The sequence below is a fragment of the Drosophila sulfurigaster genome, chromosome 3 (genome assembly GCF_023558435.1).
Source record: "Drosophila sulfurigaster albostrigata strain 15112-1811.04 chromosome 3, ASM2355843v2, whole genome shotgun sequence".
Taxonomy (NCBI): domain Eukaryota; kingdom Metazoa; phylum Arthropoda; class Insecta; order Diptera; family Drosophilidae; genus Drosophila; species Drosophila sulfurigaster.
This window is the reverse complement of record NC_084883.1, coordinates 23,134,087-23,160,644: the sequence shown is the minus strand read 5'-3', so window position 1 is coordinate 23,160,644 and position 26,558 is coordinate 23,134,087. Positions and strand designations below refer to the sequence as shown.

Sequence of the window (26,558 nt, the reverse complement as noted above, 5' to 3'; positions counted from 1 at the left end):
GCGAATAATCATGACATTAATGTATCGATATTAATTCAACATCATCATAAGTTCAACATTGAAATTCGCGATAGATGCATGCACGCTTAGCACATGTCACAATGAAACGCGAATTTTGTTTGTTTTTGCTTATTTTGGTGTTTAATAATGTCGTTGAATCGGCAAAACTCAACCATCCGCGTGTTTTACTACCCATATTCCAAGACAAATCCATCAACTTCACGCTGGAAGTGGTCGAACCCAATTGCTACAAATGGTTCGTTTTGCCGGCTATTCCCGCCCAGTGGCGTCTTTATAACCTTAAATTGAAAGTGGTTTGTTAATGGAATTGTGTTTTTTAGGACCTCATCACGTCAAGATCTAATCACCGTAACCCCCATATACAAGGGCTTCAGTGAATGCGCAAGCCAAGCTGTGGTCACAGTCCAGACTCGTGAAAAGCGCCGCAACACGGCAATCGTCTTTGCCGAGGAAGTAGCCACTGGAGCCACACTGCGTTGTGATGTGATTGTGGATACAATTGCTCGGTTAAATGTGCGCACGGCCACACGCCAACTGTACCTGGAAGAGGCGCCGGCTACATTTGAGCTACATGCCTTCGACTCGCAGGGCAATGAATTCTTTACGCTGGAAGGCATTGAGTTTAATTGGGAGATTTCCGCATCCAGCAGCAATATGCCACCTGCATTGCATTTTCTCACCTTCTCGGACAGTCCTTTCCATGTGGTGCCGCCGGCACTGGAAAAATTCGAAGCAGCTGGCATCAAGGGTTATATGATACTGTTGGAGGGGATTAACACGGGCACTTCGAAGGTGGCCATCAGTATGCCACAGACTGAGTACAGCCATGTGCCTGCTATTGAGGTGTACATCAGTGTGCTGGCCAACATCATTATCGAGCCATCCGAGGTCACTGTTTTGGCAGGCGACACCATCAAATTCCGCATTCTACAGTTAAAAATGGACAGGCTATATGAGATAACATCGAATATGCAGTATTATCTGGAAGTGGAGGATACAGATGTGGCTTACTTAAAGGGCAACAGTGCCACGGGATCGCGTTTGGGACGCACACAAGTATTTCTAAGGGATCGCAATATGCCGCACAACAGCGACAATGGACTGGAGAAGCCGAAGGGCCCAAGTGCCCTGCTTACTGTCGCGGAACCCCTCAAATTGGGCATCAGTTTGCTGCCTCACAATAACTGGGTGACTGTGCAGGGCGAGCGACATGAGGTGGCATTTGATTTGTATGCCAGCGATGGCCAAAAGATTACGCTTGGCACTCGGTATGCCATTGGTTCGGAGCTGAACGACGCCTTGTTCATCATACACAAGAAGACGAATAATGGCAGTCGACTGTATGGCGAAGCAATCAGGGAGGGCGTCACACAAGTCTATGGCCACTACAAGGATGTAAGTGATAGAAAATAAAAGCTATTAGTACTAGTCTAAATATTACGTTTTATTTGCAGCTCTCCGTGCAGGCAGAGATGCAAATATTTGAATCGTTGCGACTGCAACCCGCCAAAGTTATTCTACCCTTCGATCCGAATACCATAAAATCTCAAAAGTTTCAATTTAATGCTGCAGGCGGTGATGGCAACTATGTGTGGTTTTCTGGTAATCCGCAAATCCTGCAAATCGATGGTCAGGGCTTGGCTACAACAGAGATACGTGATGTCCGTTTGCCTGGCAGCTCGCAGGAGTTCTTTGACTCTGGCATCGATCTCGCGGCTCATACAACGGTGCGCGTGGCATTGGCCAAAAACCAGAAGATTTCCCGGCAGGCACAAATCTACTTTTTGCCACCGCAACGTCTGCAGATCAAACAGTATAACTTTGAGACGGCTTTGAGGGATTATGTACACCTTCATGTCGCTGTCTATGCTCATGTCAATGGCACCTATGTGGCGTACTCCAAATGCGATAATCTGCACTTCCAACTGGACTTTACGCATTCCATACTGCAGCTTGAGAATGGCGCAGCGGATCCAAACGAAGCATTGGCCCCAGAGGCCTGTCATGTTCTCAGACTGCGAAGCACAGCCGTGGGCAGCACCTCGCTGCGAATCTCATACACCTTTCAGGAGAAGGTTTTGCAGGATTCGGTCGATTTGCATGTCTTTGAGCCGCTAACTGTACTAAATCCTTTGGAGAATGAGGTTGTGCTGCCCATCGGAGCATCGCGCAATGTTATCTATTCGCATGGACCGCAACGCATCTTCACGCTGGAAGCTGAGCTCACCAAGGCAACGCAATTCAATGCAAAGGTGGCGCAAGTATCGGAAATGGTATTTGATACACAGAATTCGATCACGGCCTTCACTGTGTTGTGCGTGGGATTGGGCGAGACGGATTTCACTTACCAGGTGCACAACACTCTGAACGCACCCAACTTTGCTGCCTACAATGCGCATGTGACCACCAAAGTCCACTGTGTGCGTCCACGTTTCCTTAAGCTGTATGCTCGCCAGCAGCTGCGTCAATCGTGCCCAATTGAGATGCGTTCATCGCTACTGTACCTGAAGGATGAGGAGAACAAGTTTGAGGTGGAGATTGAGGTGCAGGATGTCAAGAATCGCAAGCTGATGAACATTAGTTCGCTGTACATCGATTGGGAGTTTGCTGCTGGCGACGAACGCTATCACACCGACAGCATTCCCCATCAACAACAGGCCGAGGTTGAGCATTATCAGGGCCTCAGGCTGCCAACTCGTGATGTGCTGGTGTTGACACTCGGCGAAGTGGCACCCAATTTCCGCATCAAGGGCACCGTTGACCGCTATGACGACAAACTGCTGGCCAAGTTGGGCATCACTCAGGAACGTCCTCCGTTTGGTGTAAAGAATGTGAGTAGTCAGTTTATTAATGTATCAGTCAAGTATTAACATTTACATCGAATATGCAGCAAAAGACCGGCGAAGTTACCAAACCGGACATAGAGAATGAGTTGCGTTTCCACACGGTGAACAGTACATTGCTGTCCCAAGATCATGTCAGCATTTTCCTGGCTCCCTCGCACAGCGAACGCTTGCCCATAGCCCAGGGCAGTGGATTCTTCCAGCTGGAGCTCTCCGAACAGGGTATTGTGCAGGTCAGCCACGATGAGAAGCATCAGCAGTTGGTGCTGACGCCACTGCGTTTTGGTCATGTGCGCTTGGAGCTCATCGATCGTTGTCTGATGAATGATCCCGCCTATTTATCCATATCTGTGGTTGGCATTGGTGCCATCAGAGTGGAATCCTTGGATCGCGTTGAACGTACGAATTCCATTGAGGCTATTGTGCGACTCTACGATACCAATGACAACCTGTTGCACATTGATTCCAATATGCTGAGCGTCTATCAGCTGACTGAGCTTGTCTACGATCCAACCATACTGAGCATCAAGCTTGATGAACAACACAATTTGGGCATTGGCAGAATACGTTACACCATTACGGGCAACAATATTGGCGAGACTAAAATTGTCTTCCAGACTGGCAAGGGTGATCTGCTGGTGACTAGTGAACCGCTTAACATTCAGGTCTTCGCACCATTGCGTCTGTATCCGCGTAACTCGACGCTTGTTGTGGGCTCCAGCATACAGATTTACTATCACGGCGGACCGCAGCCAAACACGAACATTGTGTATAGCGTGCAGAAGCAGCAAGTGGCCAGTAAGTTTGATATCCACCCACGATATTAATGCTGCGTACCTAATCCTATTTCGCATATTCCCCACAGCCATGAGCTCGGCCATTGTTACAGCACACAAGCTGGGCGTAACGAAAATAACCGGCAGATGTTTGCTTAAGAACCCAATTAGCGGAAAGGATGATGTGGTCTCGGAGGATTCGGTGGAAATTCGTGTCGTCGCCCTCACAGCAATGCAAATCCGAACGCCCCTTGTGCGTATACGCAGCGGTGCTGTTATGCCCGCCACGCTATGGGGCCAGCCCGACTTGTCGCCCATGGTGCTGGGCACGTTGGAGAATATGCGTACCACATGGACGGTCAATCAGCCGGATGTTGTCGAGATCTTTAATGTATTTTCCGCTGCAGGTGAGTTCACTGAGTCAGTTGCACTGTTAATGTATAGTAAGTGTGCAAAGATACCGCATTGTTGCGCAGAGAATTCAGCTCAATGCCCACCAAATGCACGCATAGCAATTGTTTTTCGATGAGCTTGCATGGTTGAGTCTCAGTGCAGGAACAGATACGGAACAAACAAGCATATATATATTATATTATTCATGAATTCATTTATTATACTATTGGGAATTATAGTTTATTTAACAATCAAATGTATGTGTAAGAAGATGATGCTCAGCTTTAATATCTTGAGCTTGATTTTAGAGGAGATTATGGTTTTCAATATATTTTTTTACACAATACTTATAAATATATTATTATTATTGTTTCTGTGTATGATATACTTTTTTATACAAGCTAGGTTTATAGATTAAACATAAGTTTATATACATAAAATACTAATTAACATATCAGATTTATATCTTTATGAAATTAGTTATTTATTGGCAATCTATGTTACAATTTAGATGCAAAATATACAAAAGAATCTTAATTTATCATATATAAATTTATAAATTGTAAGCATAAAGATTTTGCAGAATTTTTCAATTCAAGTTCAATATGTCTTATCTCTTTACATTTGAATTTCCTTAAAGTTTACTTAGATTATATATTATAATTATTACATTATTTAGTTATTCTGTTTAAACTAAATTTGCAGAGTTTTATTGAAATTAAAAAAGTCTTTTCGTTACATTTGAATCAACATAAAGTATAGTGTTAATAGACTTTTTATGTTAAAATTAAGACATTCACATTGAGTATTTGTAAGCTCAGCTTATTAAGTTTAAGCAGAATTATATTCAATATCAATTTGAATCAAATCGAGGTATACTTGAAATAGACTTTAAATTACTATTAAGACCTACTATTAAGTTACCAAGTTATGTATTTGTAAGCGCAACATGTTGTGTTTATCAAACTATTAAGCTATATACTATCTATTTATTTGTAACTCCCGCAGGTATCGAATACCAGAGCAGCGATTTAATTTCTGTACGTATACGTGCTCTCAATCCTGGCAAGGTCACAATCACCGCCTCCGTGCAGTTGGCAGATGGCGTAAAGCTGCCGCCGACCAGCGTGGAGCTAATTGGTAAGTGAAAAGTGGTCGTATAGAGATAGAAAGTTATGCCCACTGTGTACGGTGGGGATGGATAGCTATGTAGTTTGGGATTTCAGTAGTGACTGACCGCAAATTGAAATTGTTATCACAGTTTTCAAAACACTGGAACTGCTCGCACCAAAGCCGATAACAATGGACTGGATTTTGGCAGCGCCGCGAAGTACGCTTCAGTTAAAATGTAATATGGATGATGCTGTCTATAAATTGGATGGTCAGAGCAGCGGCATTGTCAGTGTGTCGCCAGATGGTGTTGTCAATACAAAGGATACCCTCGGCCGTGATCTGATAATTGTAAGTGTGTGTGTCTGTGTGTGTGTTGTGTGTGCATATTGTTCGTGTGCAAGTGTGAGCGAGGAAGTGAGTGTTTGTTTTGGATTTGTGGTGAAAAGCAGCTTATCTCCTCCACCTCTTGCCTGCCTCGAACTACTTATTGAAGCACTGCATTTGATTTGATTTGATTTGACTCTTTTTTTTGGTCTCTTATCCATCCATCCAGGCGAAAACTGTAGACCAGACGCTACCCATTGGCATCGAAGTGAAGAATGTGCAATACATTTTGGTGACTTTGCAGCCGGACATTAAATTGAAACAGCTGGAGCATAAAATACCACGCGGCATGAATTTCGTATTTAAAGTTTCGCTGCATGACAATCTCGGCAACGAGTTCTCCCACAACATTGAGGATGTGAATGGACTGCGCTACGATTTGGCCACCAAGGATGTGGTCGATGCACAGATTGGCAATAATCTGACAATTGCGGTGAGTGCCCATTTTGTGAACGGGATTGAAGTCGCAAGTCGCAAGTCGAACTCAAAGTCGCATTGCTGTCCCGGTTACAATTTTGTGCTACACTTTTTATGCTCCACTCAACGTCATCGTTGAGAACTTAAAAACTTTTTGCCTGTCATATTTAGTCGAAGTAACAAAGTGTTCTTTGCCGTCGTGCAGTCTTTATATAGTCCTCTAGTCCAGCTCTCATGCTCGTTTATATGTAAATGTGAACTTTAAACTTTCAGCAAGTTATTTCAATTTTAGTTTTGCGCGCCTGCTAACAACAAAACCGCTGCATTTTAATGCACTCGTAAAGAGCTCTGCTTTCCCACCTGAGCACAGCTTTCGCTCACTTCTCTTTGCCAAATAGAAAATAAAAAACAGAAGAAAGGAAACAAAAACTAACTAAAAAAGGAAAACAAAAAATCTCAGCGTCCGGCCGCATGGCACGTCGTTCGGCTTGGCCACAACTATTTTCGTTTTATAATACCCTGTACTCATTGTGGGAATTATAAAGAAAAGGTAGATATAGCATAGGCTTGAAATTCTTAACCAAAAAGTCAAAATTTTATTTCAATTTATTATGAGACTTAAAAGTAAGAATAGAATAATCATTTTTAGTTAGTTAAAATTTCAATTTGTCAGAAGTATTTGTGCTACAAGCAACTGCAAGTCGAGCACACTCGCTTGTGAGACTTTGTCTTTTCGGAGTTCTTGTTTTTTATTTTTACTGAGCTGTGGCACGTTGATGTCACCACATAAAAATGCAACGATGCGTTGTCGCACATGCTGCAAGCGTTGGCTCTTAAAAATTTGCGGCTGTCGAGTGACCGCAGACCACAAACACAGAACTCTTGAAGTTGCAACTGCTGCATGCTGCATGCTGTATGCATCAACTGCAAGCATGGCCAAAAACACATGCATTAAATTCAAATGCAACGACTAAAACCCAAAAACTAAAAACTCTAAACTAGAATAGAAAATGTGTTTTTTTTGTTCGTGTGTGTTGAGAGGAGGGAAACTCAAATGGATTTTCATTTCGCACACAGTTGAGTTTGCCACGCGAGACGAGCAACATGATTGCCATCAGCTTAAAGGATACAACTGGAATGAAGCATGCCGAGGATTACATCAAACTGTCTGTATCCGACTCTCAGTTCATTTATCCCACCAAGGTGAGTTTACCACTCGAATAACTGCTGTCAGTTCTTAAGTTATAATTAATTTTATTTTATTATTTGATATGTTTAAATTGTACTCAACTTTAAATGTGAAATTACTTTAATCAAATCCCCCTCTTTTCGCATGTGTCGACCAAATAAATGTTTACTCATTTGTGGCAACACCAATCTGGGCAATAAACCAAAACCGATACCAAACTCGAATCCAAACCCAACCCACAGACAATATTGTCAGTAGGTGACATCATTTGCTTCGATTCACCGCTAACTTTGTCATCGATTTGGAGCAGCTCGAATGAGCAGTTGGTAACGATTAACCAGCACACAGGTGAGTGAAATAGTTTGGCTAAATTTCGGTTCGATTTTCCATCGATTGATTGATTCGAAGTTGTAATCAATTAGTTATATTGCATAAAGTTTTCATGTTTTATTCTAGTTCATTTATTTCTAATTTTCTCTTAATTAGTTATTGGTTTAATTGTTTTGTTTGTAGCGTTTATTGATCAATTGTTAACAATTTTACTATAATTGGCAAATCTTGCGATAATTCAATGACCAAACACTTGTCAGCTCTGCATTTGAATGCTAATTTATGCGCTGCATTCACAAATTCACAGACAGTTATTTTGTTTGATATCTGCCGTTTTGTTTGCTCCCACTTTAATTACACACACACACACACACATGACCATGGAGTGTGTGCTGAAGTACAAATCCTGTAAATTGGCCTATATTTCACATACGATTTATTGATAACCCAATTAGGCTTATTTTTGGCTGCTTTGTAAACAAGCCAAAACAATGACAACAACAGCTAATAAATAGTTGCCAAAATACAACAATTTGCTGCGTCATTTTTGCATTAATTAACTTTTCCAGAGTATTTCATTAGATTTGCATTCTGTAACAGCGCTCGAAACTCTTTTTTACGCTTCACGAATGTCAAGTGCTTCAAGTGGATCACACTCCACACTTTAAGCATAGACTGGAAACATTGAATTTGTTGTACTTTTACAATGTGTCTTTTTTTGTAGTAGAGTAGTCTAAAAGTTTAAGTTGATTTGATTGTTTTAAATAGAAACTGTAATAGACTTTTATTTAAAACTAATTCTGATTTTCTGTAAAATAGTAATTTTTATTAGAATAAAGTCTAATATAATTCATATTTTATAGAAATTAAGAATTAGTTCGAAAATACAATTATATTTACAGCCAAATCAACTTGAACTTGTCGAGTTTCAATGCTGTTCATATGTAAATTTCTGCTCCAACCCTTAAATATTTCACTTAATTGTAATAGTCAGCTAGCTTTACAGGGTAGCTAGGAGTTAAGCACGCTTTGTTCGCGTACGTTTTGTTTACCTTTTGTTGGGCTCAACAGGGAAATGGTTTGTTGAAGTGTGTGCGTGCCTTGAGCCTTCGAGTGTCGTGTAAAGTGTTGAGCACACAGTGTTTTTACGCTTCTTTTTCACTACAGTAGACATTGACTAAGTTCGACAGGGAATAAACACAGCACACACACACACACACACACACACACACACACACACACACAGAGTTGAACTATCTTTTTTGTTTGGCTGTTGAGCAATTGCAAAATAAACTTGTAACGCAATTCACAGCACAACACAACGCAGCTAAGCGTAATACATTATTCATAAAGTGGCGCCAACCCGTCCTCCTCCCCTCTTCTACCCACCACAAGACCGAATCTTCAGTCAAACAAAAAATAAAACATAATAAAAAAGACGGCGAAGAGAAGAAAAACAATTTTTCACACTTTGCACGTCGCTGGCAAAAGGATAAAGCAAATACAGGCAGGACGCAAGCCATCGCGATTATGCAACTTTTGCGCTTGTATTTGTTGCCGTTAACTGCGTGTTGCGAGTGGCAGAAGTTGCTGCAACCAGGCATAAAGATAAAGTGCGAGTCGCATCAATATATTTGCCAAATATCAATACAAGTGATGCCAACAAAAAGAAAGGAAGCTTGTGTTTTTGGTACATGGATTTTCTTGCGACAGTCATTGATGATGAAAGTGAAAATAGATTGACAGAAAGTACGAGAGCATCAAGCTATCTCTCTAAGCTGCTTGCATTGCTCTCTAGTATCCAAGTCTTAAGTACCATGGAAAATTGCAAAATGCCTTTGCCAACTTGAAATAGCATTTCAATTATGATGACTCTTTGCCGACACACACACACACATACTCGAAAAGGTTGCTTAAAAGCCAGCACAAACTGAATTTTCAATTACCAAAACTATGAAAGTTTTGTGGTCATAAGGTGAGGCCATTTGTCATCAATGGACAGACAACAACAACAACAACACACACACACACATACACGTACAGTAACAAGTATCTCGGTCTTTTGTTCTGTCAGAACCCTCAATGCTTTCATGAAAATATCAATCTTAGATTACGTATCATCATTTACTTATCAAACTCGAGAATCCATGGGAATGGTCAAAACAGTTCCGTGCATTAGTCTTCGCACACACACATGCACACAGACACATACATAACACTTGACTTATTGCTGCTCCCCATTTTAAAATGCCCTTTGTCTACAGAAAGTGTTGACAAGTCGGTGTGTGATTATTTATTATTCCCCAATTCATTATACCCTGCAAATGTATGCAAATGCGTAGCAAAAGGTTTGCAGCTGTTAGTCAAGTATATTTTAAATACAAGCTTAAAGTATTTAGAATTAAACGATTTAATTTAAGCTTTGAGTGTCTGGAAGTCGAGTACGCCCGCTTGGCACATTATTACGTGCTTTTCAATTGGCATTGTCTTCATTGTGTGACCAGCAATAAATCCCCAAGCAATTTATACAGCCAATATTTCTCGAAGCTGCAGATTAGTTTTACTTGCTGTTTCTTTTGCTTCTGCTCCTGCTCCGGCTGCTGCGAGTGCAAAAGAAAAGTGGAAAATCAAAGCTGTTTTGAGTCATGGCATCTCAGCAAAAGAAAATTCCCAAAACAATTAGTCTGATGTCGCCTGCAGTGCTTCAAAATTAATTTAACTACATGCACTAACCGAAACAATGAATAAGGCTTGATAATACAAAATGCTAAAAAAAATGCTAAAACTCGAAAGGTCATCAAAGTCACGATAAGAAAGTGTCATGTTATATTAATTAAACATGGCATGGCATTAATATCAAATACTTTGCTTAACTTCTGACTTCAGTTTTCCATTTCCACCATCTTGTCATCATTCTTACATCCTAAACTGACGCTTATCATTTATGCTACATTTGAGTAACCAAGCAGTTGACCCATTTTGAGAGTTCACTTTAAACAAGTCTCTCAGCGCAAGTATTTGAGCAGCATTTATGCTTCGCTGGGCGATGTTATTTACTATTCAATGCGGCGCACCATTTGCATTGACATGCCGGCATAGGAAGGAAGAAAGATGTAGATGGTGATGGCGATGGCGATGGAGATGGCGATGAAGAGGGAGTAACTCCAAATAGCTGGAGGAGCTGTGGGAGCGAGAGTGTTGTATTGGGGTACAGGTAAAAAATCATTGAAGCATATTTAATGCCATCAAATATTAATATCGTTGTTTGTTTGGCAACGTCGCGCAGAGTCGACGACATTGCTTGCATATTTTAGGCTTTCTCGTAGACATTTCGGGTAGCTTTCCTCTCATATTTCTGGAATTTCCGAATACTTGCCAGCAAGGCATAAAATTATTGCCCTTTTTGTTGGTGTGTGTGTATATATCAATGCCGGTGTGTGTGGGCAAGTCAATGTAAATCGTATTTATATATATTTTTAGTCTAAGCGAAATTAACGTTGCGTTTCTTCGTTTAATAAACTTTTGTAAAGTCTTCGATTTGTGTGCACTTTATAAGTTCAACTGACTAGACAGCAAAAGGGCAGATGTCGAATCAGATCAAAGAAAAGTTACCTATTGATGTAGCAAAGTTTTCCAACCAAATGAAATGCGACTTGAAAAACCTTTGAATGCTTTTTGATACCAGATTCTGTTGCTGCTGGTATGTTAAGTCTTCAATCTGAACAACATATTTCAATTGTATCTAAATAAAATATTTAAATTTATTCAACAAAATTAATAAATTGGTAAATTCGAAGTTAGAGTTTAAATTTGAATTTAATCGTTTTCATATTTCTAAATTTAGTATTTGAATTCTTTATATTGATTGATTTTCTTCAAGTTCTAAAACTTATTAAACAGCCCTCGCAATTAATTTGGGGCGGGTAATTAAATTCTGCTTTGGCTGGAGTAATTGAGTTTTGATTTTAATGTTTAGTACACTATTTATTTCAGGCATTGCACGGGTGCTAAATCATCAACGCAAGCTGGGCGAGAAGGTGGCGGTGACATGTGGCGATAAAATGCGGCGTGGCGGTTACCTCAAGTACGATCTGGAGTTGCGTGAATCGGATGCGGTAGGTTGAACACACTCACAGAGAGGGAGGGAGAGAGAGGGAGAGAACCACTTCTAACCCAAATTAAATGGGCAATAACTCATATTCTCCTCCGTCCCATTGCTTATTCCACAATTGGCAACGACACCCCATTTATGCTATTTGTTTGTTTGCAGATTGTGTTTGCCAAATCCCTGGACATATTCAGCGGATCGGAGTATAAGGCGCAGTTGGTGTTGCGCAATCACATACAAGTGGACAAGTACAGCAATTTGGTGAGTGGTATTTTGTGCATACTGAAATGCAAACAGCAAACTACATACTGACACACATACACACACACATGCAACATAATTGCAGATTGCACAGAACGCATCGAAATGCATAAATCAGCTGAATAAGGTCGCTGTGGAAGCGTTTAACTGTCGCCTGGTTGCCAAGGATGAAATCGGGCACAAGTTGCTCAAGCTGTATCAAGTGCAGCCCATATTTGATACAGCCAGCACTCAGTATGCTTGCAGTCTGCAGTTGAAGTCCACATTCACTGAACTGTTATCCACACTGAAGACCAACAATGCCTTCTTGGAACTGGAGGTGAGCTTAAGGAGTTGTCAAAAAAGACATATAAAATGTACAATTTATACTAATATCGTTTTTTCTTTTTGTTCGTCTTGTTCTTCAGGCCTCAATGCCCAATGGAGTATTAGATACCATGTCGTTGAAGCTAGTGCCGGGCATTAAAGTGTCGGTGGAGTCGTTGCAAGTGCACGACTTGAAATCGCAGGAACTGCAAATAAGTGGCTTGGATAAGGCACTTCAAAAGCTGCAGGTGAGTTGGCAAATTTGTAATAGTAGCAAAAACTATTAGACTATCCTGTCTTCGCCAAAGATTGATGAGCATCGAAAGGGAGCTCGTATTTTTGTTGCTTCGTTTTCCTGTTTTTTATACCCGCTACACAAGGGGTAGAAGGGTGTAATAACTTTGTGTGAACAGGAAATGTATGAAGCATGGAGAAATGTTATATATATATTCTTTATCAGATAACCAATAGCCGGGTCCATAGAGCTTCATATATGAAGAGCTTGTGACTGTTAAAAATAAAGCTACAATTTTTTTATAACGATATTTTTTATTGTTGCAAGCGTATGAAATTTGCTTAAAATTCTAGAAACTTAGAAAATAATAATAATAGTTTATATTTTTAATACACACAATAACTACAAGAATCTTTATGACTACAGATCAGGTTCAAAACTTTAAAGTTGTTTCTTAATAGATAATATATTTAAAGAGGAAACTCTACTGTAGAGAACCTGATGTGTTCTATATGGTATATTTTGAATGCAATAGTATGCTGTTATACCAGATATAGCTGTTGGTATAAGTCAGTATTTTTTGGTATATTAATATGTTGTACGTATTAGAATGCCGTTAAACCAAATATAGCTTTCGGAATGTATTCATTATTTATCGATTTATTTTTTCGGTATATTTCAATCAATAATACTACTTTCACATTGTTTTACTTTTATTGAAAATGGGTAGTGGGTATATCAAAGTCGAAAACACTCGACTGTATCTTTCCTGCTTGTTTTTTCTTGTATTTTTGCCTGATCACGCTTCATGTGCTTCAAGGATATCCGTTTTTAAAGTCATCTTTTGAGCTGCACTTTAGACTTGTATCTATTTATTCGCCAGCCTTGAGAGACAATCATAAGATAGTAGTAGGAGTAGCGACACAAGAAAAAAAAAAAAAGCAGGCAACAGAAGGACTTCACATTTTATGTGGTAATAAAATACAGGAAATTGCTTTACAATGTACGCTCCTGTTTCAAGCCAGTGGCAGTAGCTGAAGCAGTAGCTGAAGCAGTTGCTGTAGCTGTAGCTCTGTGGCTGCGGCAGTGCCACTGGCGGCTTCTGCCAAAGTACAATATTATGTACGACAAGTGTTGAGAGTGCGCGCTGTGTGCTCGAATCGACAGACTGAGAGTATTCCATGAATTCGAAAGTTCTTACTTATGGACTGTCTGTCTTTCGCCATCATCATCAGGCCATCCATTCAGTGTTGGCCAGCCAGTCAGACAGCCATTGTTGCCTGCCGCCTGCTGCTGCTGCTGCTGCTGTTGTTGTGCCGCAAGAATCGCCGCAAGTAGTTGTGGCTTCCACTTGCCACAGTAGCAGCAGCTGCTGCTGTTGCTTTTACTGTTGTTGCTGTGCTGCCTTGCAATGTCAATGTTCACCCTCAAGACTCTCCTTGGGCCGTAAGATGTTAGTGCCCAGTGCTGCGCGTCTCAAAAATGCAAAATGACAGCATTTTGCTTGACTTCCGTTTCCGGCTAGCTTGGGGCATTATTTGCTTTTGCTTCGCTCCATCTCCGTCTCCATCTTCGACTTCGACTTCGACGTCCGTCCGTCTGTTTGTCTTTGCATTTGACTATTTCAGTAAAATATTAGCTGCATTTCCAGCAACTCTAATTACAGTTAAGTGGCCATTTGAAATATGCCGCATAATTTGCATTAGCTGAAAATTTGCTGTTTGGCCAACAGCAGCCGCATTAAGTAATGCGGTCGACACTGAATTGCTCTTTGTTGACCAGAGTTGGTTTACATGACATTTGATCGCTTAATTTCGATATGCAAAGTGAAATGTTCACAGTCGCATCGAATATTTATTTCAAATTTTGTGACACGCCCACTTCCGCCCCGCAAATCGACAAAAATCAAATAACAATTTAACGCTAGAGTCCCCAATTTTGGTACAAACAATAATAGTTATAGTATTTATTATTCCTGTCAATTTGATTGAGATCGGATCAAAATTGTAGAAGTTATTTAAGAAATAAATTATGCCTACTGCAATCGAGTTTTAGCTGCTTTGGTATATTTTGATCTCTATGGTATATTTTGAAAGTACTACTTCGGTAATATACCATATATGACATTCGACACATTTTAGTATTTTTGTAGTATATAATTTGGTACATTTTAGGAATAACACTGTCCTGTTTAGCTTTTATTCAAAATTGGTAGCGGGTATCTCACAGTCGGGCACACTCGACTGTAGCCTTCTTCCTTGTTTTTGTCAAGCCTAAGGCTAAATTTGTCGGAGCTATTAACATTAAAAGTCATGCATTATTAAGGCATTTATATGTTGCTGTTTATTAACAATTAATCATTTAAAGTTACTGCAGCGACAACGGCGGCATCAACTCTCATCTGAGACCACAAAAAGGCAAATTATGCGGCTGTCAATTTCAGAGCGCACTCGGCAATTTTATTAAAATTCACAATAATTTCATACATACACAGAGCAACTGCTCTGCAACCGCATGCCAGATATCAAGTTATATATATGTATTGTATGTTATATATATCTGTCTCTGTAATTTTAATGGCAACCTTTTTCGACTGGTTAAAAGCGCATTGGTCTGCATAATTTTCAATTAATAATTAAATATCCTTCGTGTATTATCGATGGACTAATAAGAATGCTTCGCGTTGTTGTTGTTGTTATTGTTGTTGCTGTTGCTGTCGTTGATATGGTTACACTTCCGTTTATTAACTTTGTGCATACAATTTAATATTTTTGTGTTGTTTAATATATATTATATACATACGTCGCAATGCAATGCTGAAATCCGCCTTTAAATACCCTCTTGATGTTGTTCATGAAAGCACTTCGATTTTGCTGTTATATAGGGTATGTTGCAGTCGTGCATGCCGAGCATTTGTCAGCATGTGTTCGGATGTGTCAGCAGTTGCTCTTTTGGTGCATCCGATCCAATAATAACTTATTTTTTGCAGTTATTCACATTAATTTTGCAAACAAAACTGCGAAAAAAATGTAATGAAAAAAGGGCATGCTAGACTAGCAATTAAAATGGTTAGCAAATATGCTATGAAATGATATGAAATTAAAGACTTTATGAGGTATCTAACAGTCGTTTCTACTGCATAGGTAACAATGTTAATTGTTTTATTTTTTTGATGTTGTTATTGGTTTGTGTAGTTTTGATCATTTCCCTTGGCATCGATTGCGCTGCACTTTATGGCAATTATTTATGAATATTGCTGCGGCAATTTGTGAAATGAAATTAAATTTAAATTCACACCAAAAAATAGCTAATCAATTTGGGTAAAATTTAACTTTCTAATCAAGAAATACCTCGAGTGTTTGTCGAATAAACAAGCAAGTCAGCAAGGAATGTATATAAATGATATAAATAAATAAAAAGAATTTAGAAATTTGCAAAGAAATACAAATTTCTAACTGGCAGCTGTGACAATAAGAGAATTGTCAAATTGTTTGGTTCGTAGCAACATAACACGACACACTTTTATATCACATGTGTTGCATACTACATTTTAATTAAATGATTGTGCATCAGACACGTTGAGGATGTTTGCTACATTCAATTGTAGGCTGCTTTGTGTTGCTGTTGCTGGATTCGAGAAAATTGCAAATGTGTCGCAACAGTTGCGAGATTCCTGCAACATAAAACGTGCATAAAGAAAATCCCAAACTTTGAGAGAAAGAATAAAATCGTTTCATATTCGCCCAACATTATTATTATATGACTCTCTGTTTATTTGTCGATGCGTATTTAATTGATTTTGAATTTACGTTTTATTTACTTGCAGGTCAAACCATCCGATTCCAAGTACTTTTCCATCGATTTGGTTGAACAGGCTCATGGCCTGAGCAAATATCGTGTGCGTTTCCTCAGCGATTTGCCACTCGATGAGCACTTCTCTGTGCTGATTCATTCACCGGAAACGAATCAAAGCCTAGAGGTGAGTAAACATGCCGCTTAAAGAATGCAATTAAATTCGTCGTAACTTAATAACCGAAATTTGTCTCATCGTCAAGTGAATTTAGCAAACAAAATAGTCGAAAAAGCAAAGTTAAATTGATTTTAATTGCAATCACTTGCAAGATTGAGCTAAGCACACGAATATTTTGTCGGCTTTTGACTTTGCTAATTATCAGATTAAATATTTACAATTTATATATGGTAATATCAAGTATACGTACAAACGTAAATTTACTTTATATTTCTAGGAATTTTTGGTGATTCTCTTTATCGATTGTGTTTGTTATGTTTGACTGCCACACGTTTTACTCGAATATTTTAGTAGAATTTTCGAGTGCAACATTTTGTGTACATTTTCGGTTGCGTTTTCAATTTCGCCAAATTTTGTTTATTTTCACTTTGCAGCTGCAACAGCAGCAGGAGGAGGCAAACAAAAACACAACTGCAATAAGCGCAAATGTAAATACGCTTCCATTGGCATTTTTCATTGGTTACCTGATGCCATTAGATAGTGCAAACAGACTGATAGCCAACCAGAAGCCGAGCCGCGTATCAATTTGTTGCTAAAGTTTCAACACCCCAACGTGCCTTGTCTCTTGCCAAAGTCCGGCAATTTAACATCCAGTGCACGTTGCCACCAAACTTGCCATTGCAGTTGCAGTTGTTGGTTGCCAGTTGCCGGTTGCCAGTTGCCAGTTGTTGTTGCCCCCTCCAGTTGTTGCAGTTGTTGCGTTTAAGGCAACCAAAAGGCCAGCAAGTAGACGAAGAATAAAAATTGCTCTCTGCACATATAAAGCCAACGGAATTGCATAAATAAGTTTCGTTTATGTAACCCGAAACTCTTCCCGTCTTCCATATCTCTTCTCTACCCCCCATCCCCCCTCAAAGCGAATGGTCAGCTGTCCGTTGCAGTGGCAACAGCAAAATGGCGTATAACTTGCCCCTTGCCGAACCGAACCAAACCGAGCCAGAGAGTTGTATACTCTTTACATGAGCCCAATCTCTGAGACCGCCCGCTCGCTTTCCCGCTTGCCAAATTGCATAAATTTCGGCAGCGGAGTGAGTGAAGTGAAACTAAGGCGAAGAGGGGAATGTTGGTGGAGGGCTTCCTCCTCGTTCCTGGCTCCTGGCTGCTGGCCTGGCCTGGGTTCATCTATAAACGCTATCTGGCATACAGCTGCACATAAACAAAGGCAAAGTCGTTAAGTATGTGCCCCGCTTCCCTTCACACGCCTCTCCTCTGCTGACCACATGGCTATTGTTTCATCTGTGGTGTGTTCATCCAACGCTTGGGGACACACACATCATGTCAATAAATTCAGTTCCATAAGTCGATCGCTTGTTCGACGTCTCGCAACCTCAGAATGCTCATTTATTAGCCCAAAGCCCGCCAGCGGCGAGCCTCGACACGGGACAGTTACGTGTTTATGCTTCCTTGGCCAACTCACTGGTTGCCAGCGCTTAAATTGCAACTTAAGCGTGGCCAGGCCAATACAACAAACAACACATTCCTTGACCCCCTCTATAAGTATGTTGCATGCCGCTCTATTTCACATGTTTAATTGTGATATTCCAACGAAATTTTCCAAAGAAAAAGCGAATTTTCTGAGTCTACAATTGAAATCAATCTTCCTCTCGTTATACCAAATATAGCTTTGGTTGTATTTTTTCAGTATGCTTTGCTATACAAAATTTAGTTGAAGCTGTGGTATATTTAAGTATGTTTTCGATATTTTAAAGTATATATTATTAAACCAATATATTAATATCGCTTTTAAATTGATTTGCTTTCAACTGTCGAGCCCACTCGATTGTAGCTCTCTTATTTGTTTTAAAATATTTACTATGTATTTAATTAATTAATATACCAGTCAATTAATTTCACTGTTTTGCAATAAAAGATCAGTTGTATACATTCATTCAACATATTCAACATAGTCTAGTTCAAATTTCGACCAAAAGAAGTTAAAATCATTTCAAATTAATGTTCCTAATGGCATTCTTTTATACATTTTGGTATTTTTTCAGTATTGATTTATATACAAGTCAATTAATTTCCCTATCTTGCGATAAAAGTTCAATTGAATATATTTGTTCAGGTCTCAAATTGAGTGCAGAACTTGGAGTTTAAAATGATTTAACATTAATATTCTTTATTGCAAGCTTTTGTTTCTAAGAAATACAGTATTATGCTCGCTTGTTCTGCAGAGATCTTAATTATAATCATTTAATCATCTAATTCAATTTAAAAAGCTCCAAAAATTCGCAGTTGTCATCTATGTCTTTCCTCGAAAATTATTCATCATAAATTTCGCTGCTAAGCTTTGTGCAACTGCAATTGGGGAAATCCTTTTTAGAAACTACACAAATGTTTTTAAACAATAAACATTGAGTTAATAATTTACTTTTAGTTTCGTTGTAACTACAATTAAATCGTTGCTGGCCTTGAGTCCTCGCCGAGAATGCAAACTTTGTTCGAAGAAAATGTCTGCAAATTGTAAGCGAATACTCGCACTCGAACTGTGAATGTCAATTGCATGGCTAGTTGCCATCGCAGCTGCCGTTGCCGTTGCAGTTTGCAGTTGCAGTTGGTCAAAATGGCCAAAAAGTTTTAGCAATTTCGTATAATTGATTTCTGTGCGTTTTGTTGCGTTTATTTGGCTTTGGCATTGGCCAAATTCACTTCCGAGCTCTTTTCTGCAGATTTTTATTTATTCATTTTATGTGCACAGTCCCAGCAGAAATGCAAACATAGCGAAAGAGAGATAGTGAGAGTGAAAGTAGAGACTCCAAGGACGACGCTTCTTATTTCATTTGAGGCAAGCGTCAAACTCAAGTCGACAAATCTAGTAAAGTTTTTAAGCTTCTTCATTTTCTCTGTTTAACACTTAACCCTTATGCTGGTCCATTGTTATTGCAGGTTCCCATCGTTGGCGACACGACGACGCTGCAAAAGTGCTCAACAAAATCAACTGGAGGACCTTTGCTGCAATTGCTGATCGAGAATCTAAACTTTATCGTGACTATGATGATAATTGTTGTTGCATCGATATGGGGTGAGTAAAATATAAATATAATATTAATGCGATTCAATTGGCGCATAAATCATGCAACAGGGCAAACAAAAAGGCACAAAATGTTGTTAGTGCCAAAGGCAATAAATCATAAGTGCTTGTTGTTGTTGTAGTTGTCGACGTTGTCGTTGTCGTTGCTGTTTGCAGTTAATCGCAAATTCCATGAATTTTTAATCATGGCAAACGCGAAAGGCGAACAGCAGCTTCACCTTAGCGGCATCCTTAGTGTTATCCTTTGACGCAGACCTTTTTAGTGACGCTTCATGCGACCTGCGCTTTAGGACAACGCTTCGTTAAACTTTGCCATTTTCTTGCATTTTTACACGCAGTCAGAGTCAGATACTGAGTCAGAGTCAGAGTCAGAGTCGAGGCTATCCGAGTTGTCCTCTCTGCCATCGCATAGTTTGGTGGCAAAAACTTTTCTGTTTTCTGTTTTCGTTTTTTTATTTCGGAAGCGTTTTGCAAACTCTCGCTGCTGTGTGTGTGTGTGTGTTTGCCATTTTTCAATGTTGTTCTTCTCGGTTCGGTTTCGGGATGTTCGGTTGTTTGGCTGTTCGGTTGTTATCGGTTCCAAAAACACTTTACACCCAATAAAAAGAAAAAAAAAAGGTGTAGCTAAGGTAAACTTAACTGGAGGGTTTACCTTGTTCGCCTGCCAACCGCAAACTGATAAGAACTTTGTCTGTTTTCTGTATTCTGTGCTCTGTTTGTTGTGCTACGTGCAACATATACACCCACACCCACACACATTCAGTGACCCTGCTGACACGATGCGTAGACATAAACAACAACACAAACAACTTGAATGTTGCAAGTGCAACTTGATTAATTGCAACAACTGTTGGCCATGTATGCAAGTATGTGTGTGTGTTTGCAATTGCCTGCAGTATATATTTTTTTATTTCTATATATATATGGTTGATTTTATTCTTTCTTTTTTTGCTCTTTCTCTTGCAGTTTATGTATCCTTCTTCCAGTCACAGGGAGTCGTGCAAGTCAACTCCGAGGGTAAGTTTAATTAATAATTTTGAGTGCACAGCAAGAGCAACGCCTGAGGCAACAGCAGAAGTATCAGCACAGAGAGAGAGGGGGAAGGAGACCATCTTCTTCTACGCTCAACTTTTGCTACACTTCTCTCTATTAGTTTTAAGTTTTTAGTCATTTCGTGCATGAATACCAAAAACTTTTTCGGAGCGATAACAGGCCGCAGTCTTTGCACTATCATCATCAGTTCGAGGCAGCGCGCTACCAAAATTTCTTATTTATGACTTAAACTTTGATTTTCTCCCTCTTCACTTCTGCGTCGCTTGCCTCGTTGCCTTGCAGTATTTTGCTTTCTTTTAGCCACACCACAGTGGGGTCGACATTTGGCTTTAGTTTTTAGCTTTGGGGATGCCAACGAGCGTGATATGACTGCCAAAAATAAAAAAAATAATGTAACTGACCAATTGGCATGATACTCAACGCCGCTATAAATATCCTTTTGCCTGCTGATTAGCATCAGAGAGAGAGAGAGAGAGAATCGTAGAGAGAGAGAGGGAGAGTAGAACAAGAATGCTGCAGTCGAGTGTGCTTGACTGTGAGATACCCGCTGCACAGTTTTAATAAAAGCAAAACTGTGTGGCAAAATATACCATACAGCATAAATACAAAAATATACCAAAGCCTATATTTGGTATGTTGATTACATTCAAAATATACCATAGACATTAAAATATACCAGATTGTCAGCCTAAGCAGCAAAGATTCGATTACATTAGGCGTAATTTGTCACAGAAAAGTATTTCTATAGCTTTTACAATGTTTATACGATTGCACAAAGTTATAACAACCTTCTGCCCTATACGTAGTGGGTATAAAAAGGAGGACAAGCCTGAATTGCAAATCAATTTGATTTGATTTGAAATGCAATCAGAGTCAACACACTTGCCAGCACATAAATATACTCAATTCAAGGACATCGCTAGCCATTTGTGTGGCACAAATCGAAACGTTAAACAAACCTTGACACCACTTTAAATTTAGCAACAATTTCTTAAGTTTTTGTGCAATGTTGTTGTTGAAGTGCTGACCGATAAGCGCACGTGTCTCTGTCTCCGACGTATTTAGCATTTTATCAGCATTGGGCCACAACTTGGCAACAGTCAAATTACCTTAATTACAAAATTAGTCTAATTACTTAAGATTTGTGAGCCTCCACTTTTCTGCCCACTTCTAATGAGCTCTTTCTCTGTCTCTCTCTTTCTCTGCTTATATCTCTCTCTCTCTCTTGGCGAGGTCAGCAAGTTTGCTCGCCCATCCGCACGTAATTTTTACACTAATTTTAATAGCTAAATTATTTGCTGTGCTGTGTGTGTGTGTGTTGGCCAAAAATGTTGCCTGTGTTTTTGTTTAGCCCACTCATTTTTCATGCCCGACGAGCGCTTTAGTTACTAATTACTTACAACACGGTTTTCGCCGCCAAAGAGGAGGAGGAGGAGGAGAGGCTCGACAGGTACACGCCTTCTTTTTGGCGGAAGTGTCGGAATTGTATTTAAAGGTAGAAATAATTGGCGAGTGCTTTAAGCGAAAGTTTGTGTAGAAAATGGGCAAAATGGGAAAAACCAAAATATATATTTCGGTATTAATAAACAATTTCATTTCTTTTCCTTTTCGTTTTCTTTTTCATAGCTTTCCAGTCAAGCGCGTCTCGCAAAATTTCCCCAAATTCCTCGGCGTTTAATGCATCGCCCAACAAATCATTCGGAGGTAAGTCGTCGCAATCATCGATTGTTATTTATTACGCCTGCTTAATGTGCCTTAAATCGTCTCGTTGCAGATATGTCGAGTCGCTCGCTAAGCCGCTCGCCCCGTTTGAACGAGGGCGAAGAGTATTTTGTCTACGGTAATCCACAGATGAGTTCACCCAACAGAACTCGTCGCTTCAACTAGTTTACCATGTTGCAGAGAGGCTGCTGCAGGAACTGATTTCAATTTAGGCAGCTAGTAAGGTAGTTTTAAGAAGTCATAGATGAGAACTCAGGTAATGACGTCATATCGATAATTCAGTGTTTTGGTTTCTATGTAAATACTATAAACAATAATTAACTGTAAGATATGTTAGATAAGCTCAAAAGATTACGATTATACCATATAGTGAACCTAACTCATTTCTATAATATTTATTAAATACTTAACTTTTGTAAATCTTTTGTTAAATATTAGCACACTGTTTTTGTAATAATAATGAGGAATAAATAAAGAGGTAAAAAAATGGATTTTCAGCTCTTTTGTTTCCGAGGGGTGTCCACACCAACCACGTTCCGCCACGATTTCCGCTGCATCGTTGGCTGCAGCGCACGTGCAAAGCCACTTCAATTACTCTGGCTTCAGGATTTGCTTTTGCCTTTGCTTCGACTGTGTCTGCCAATGTGTTAAGTGCAATCTGAGTCAAGTTGCGTCGAGTCAAGTACTCAATTTTTAAGCGCTTTTTAGCTGCACAGCTCTTGCTACAGAGAGCTGAGAGCTGCAACTGCAGTTTCAGCTGGAATGTATGCTACGATTTTTGTTATATGCATTTCTAATTAGAAAAGCATCAAGTCAAGTATGCCATTAATTTTACATTACATGAGATACCCGCTGCACAGTTTTAATAAAAGCAAAACTGTGTGGCAAAATATACCATACAGCATAAATACAAAAATATACCAAAGCCTATATTTGGTATGTTGATTACATTCAAAATATACCATAGACATTAAAATATACCAGATTGTCAGCCTAAGCAGCAAAGATTCGATTACATTAGGCGTAATTTGTCACAGAAAAGTATTTCTATAGCTTTTACAATGTTTATACGATTGCACAAAGTTATAACAACCTTCTGCCCTATACGTAGTGGGTATAAAAAGGAGGACAAGCCTGAATTGCAAATCAATTTGATTTGATTTGAAATGCAATCAGAGTCAACACACTTGCCAGCACATAAATATACTCAATTCAAGGACATCGCTAGCCATTTGTGTGGCACAAATCGAAACGTTAAACAAACCTTGACACCACTTTAAATTTAGCAACAATTTCTTAAGTTTTTGTGCAATGTTGTTGTTGAAGTGCTGACCGATAAGCGCACGTGTCTCTGTCTCCGACGTATTTAGCATTTTATCAGCATTGGGCCACAACTTGGCAACAGTCAAATTACCTTAATTACAAAATTAGTCTAATTACTTAAGATTTGTGAGCCTCCACTTTTCTGCCCACTTCTAATGAGCTCTTTCTCTGTCTCTCTCTTTCTCTGCTTATATCTCTCTCTCTCTCTTGGCGAGGTCAGCAAGTTTGCTCGCCCATCCGCACGTAATTTTTACACTAATTTTAATAGCTAAATTATTTGCTGTGCTGTGTGTGTGTGTGTTGGCCAAAAATGTTGCCTGTGTTTTTGTTTAGCCCACTCATTTTTCATGCCCGACGAGCGCTTTAGTTACTAATTACTTACAACACGGTTTTCGCCGCCAAAGAGGAGGAGGAGGAGGAGAGGCTCGACAGGTACACGCCTTCTTTTTGGCGGAAGTGTCGGAATTGTATTTAAAGGTAGAAATAATTGGCGAGTGCTTTAAGCGAAAGTTTGTGTAGAAAATGGGCAAAATGGGAAAAACCAAAATATATATTTCGGTATTAATAAACAATTTCATTTCTTTTCCTTTTCGTTTTCTTTTTCATAGCTTTCCAGTCAAGCGCGTCTCGCAAAATTTCCCCAAATTCCTCGGCGTTTAATGCATCGCCCAACAAATCATTCGGAGGTAAGTCGTCGCAATCATCGATTGTTATTTATTACGCCTGCTTAATGTGCCTTAAATCGTCTCGTTGCAGATATGTCGAGTCGCTCGCTAAGCCGCTCGCCCCGTTTGAACGAGGGCGAAGAGTATTTTGTCTACGGTAATCCACAGATGAGTTCACCCAACAGAACTCGTCGCTTCAACTAGTTTACCATGTTGCAGAGAGGCTGCTGCAGGAACTGATTTCAATTTAGGCAGCTAGTAAGGTAGTTTTTAAGAAGTCATAGATGAGAACTCAGGTAATGACGTCATATCGATAATTCAGTGTTTTGGTTTCTATGTAAATACTATAAACAATAATTAACTGTAAGATATGTTAGATAAGCTCAAAAAGATTACGATTATACCATATAGTGAACCTAACTCATTTCTATAATATTTATTAAATACTTAACTTTTGTAAATCTTTTGTTAAATATTAGCACACTGTTTTTGTAATAATAATGAGGAATAAATAAAGAGGTAAAAAAATGGATTTTCAGCTCTTTTGTTTCCGAGGGGTGTCCACACCAACCACGTTCCGCCACGATTTCCGCTGCATCGTTGGCTGCAGCGCACGTGCAAAGCCACTTCAATTACTCTGGCTTCAGGATTTGCTTTTGCCTTTGCTTCGACTGTGTCTGCCAATGTGTTAAGTGCAATCTGAGTCAAGTTGCGTCGAGTCAAGTACTCAATTTTTAAGCGCTTTTTAGCTGCACAGCTCTTGCTACAGAGAGCTGAGAGCTGCAACTGCAGTTTCAGCTGGAATGTATGCTACGATTTTTGTTATATGCATTTCTAATTAGAAAAGCATCAAGTCAAGTATGCCATTAATTTTACATTTGCGCATTTGAAGTGCGCCACGCCCACGAGCTCTTCAGCTAAAAAAAAAAAAAAATGGGCAAGTACTTTTGCACTGTAGCAGCTGCAACGCTTGTAAAAAAGTTATTTTTTATTCGCGAGACAGTGAGAGTGTGTGGGTGAGTATTTATTCACGATTTCTCTGGCCCATTCTCTGCGATTTGATTCATGGACTATATGCATATATATTTTTTTGCGCCGTTTGTTGTTTTTTGCGTTATTAATTAGTTTTAAATCGGCATCTGCAGCAGGCAATTGGGTCAGCAATAAAATTAGTTGAGCCTGCACTCGATACATTTGCATATTTAATGAGCATCGACCATTGCACTCTGTATGTGTGTGTGAGTGTTTGTGTGTGTGTGTGTGTGTCTGTGTGTGGTGTCGATCTACTTGATTTATTAACCTTAATGGCAGCCAGGCGGTAATTTAACTTGTGTGGAATAAGGTTTCCACAGACTTTTTCGGCTACCATACAGCTTCATCATTTTAACGCAATTTCCTTGGCAGTGAAATGGAAATTTCCATTTCGTTTTGACTTTTATTTTATACATATATTTTATTTTTCTCCCCCTCCACTTTTTTGTGTTGCTTCATAAATTATAAATAACTTAATCGTGTCCGAGCGTATTGAGCTGTGCAACCCAAAAAAAAAATATGGTACGAGGGAAAAAGATTAACTTGGGCCAATGTTAAGGACTTAATACTCTTTTGCCGTCGAGTGTGCATGTTTAAGACATTCAACTAATTTGGGGCTGTGGCATTTATATTTTGGAGATACACATTCAACTTGCGTTTCATTTTTCATAATAAAATTGTAATGCCCAACGGGGCCAAAGGAAGAAGAGTGCAGGAAATGGGTTCAAGGATCGAGAAGTTTGCTCAAGTTGACGCGACTTAAGAGCTGACAAATGCCCAGGCATCGTTCAACTAAATATGAGCAGGCAAGTGTGTGTTTGTGTGTGTTCAGCTATTGATTAAGATGCTTGGACTTGACTTCATTCATGTGTTAACATTACACAGCGAACGTTGTGTGTGCATGCGTGTGTGTGTGTGAGTGTGTGCGTTCCATGCTTGATTTGCTCATTTCCGGTTCATTGAAATCCGGTTGGCGTGTGAGTGTCCGAATGTGTCGGCCTGCGATATTCTAATCGGATTTGTGTGTTTGCCCAATATATGAATTATGCGAAGCAAAATGTTTGTGAGCCCAGCCTCTATATACACACATATTTATATACTCTCTATGTGTGTGTATATGTGGGTGCATATGAATTATTAAAACAACAATTAGCTGGTCCAAAAAATAATTATGTACAATCAAAATATACTCGACTGTGCATAAATGCAACTAAATTGAAAATATTTGTTCGATCGAAATGCATAAATAAATACAGCTAGCTGCGCGATTTGTGACTAAACAATTGCAAATAATGTTATTAATAATTCGCTTACAGCGACAAC

The 26,558-nt window shown here is 39.4% G+C and overlaps 1 protein-coding gene and 1 long non-coding RNA gene across 2 annotated transcripts; one reads left to right on the top strand and one right to left on the bottom strand.

The window, feature by feature from the left end:
- Positions 1-46: 46 nt before the first annotated feature.
- On the top strand, positions 47-22,579 carry LOC133841264 (nuclear pore membrane glycoprotein 210). Its single transcript, XM_062273633.1, has 19 exons — positions 47-256; positions 342-1,416; positions 1,476-2,852; positions 2,912-3,662; positions 3,730-4,047; positions 5,042-5,173; positions 5,295-5,494; positions 5,700-5,963; positions 7,025-7,150; positions 7,379-7,484; positions 11,460-11,581; positions 11,737-11,835; positions 11,921-12,154; positions 12,243-12,389; positions 16,203-16,355; positions 19,296-19,431; positions 20,407-20,457; positions 22,120-22,197; positions 22,268-22,579. The coding sequence occupies exons 1-19, from the start codon at positions 75-77 to the stop codon at positions 22,378-22,380; spliced, it is 5,664 nt and encodes a 1,887-aa protein (XP_062129617.1). The 5' UTR covers positions 47-74; the 3' UTR covers positions 22,381-22,579.
- LOC133845687 (uncharacterized) lies at positions 14,722-15,841 on the bottom strand. Its single transcript, XR_009894806.1, has 3 exons — positions 15,727-15,841; positions 15,179-15,392; positions 14,722-15,123 (listed from the first exon to the last, which is right to left on the bottom strand). It is a non-coding gene; the product is annotated as an uncharacterized LOC133845687 (long non-coding RNA).
- Positions 22,580-26,558: the final 3,979 nt, after the last annotated feature.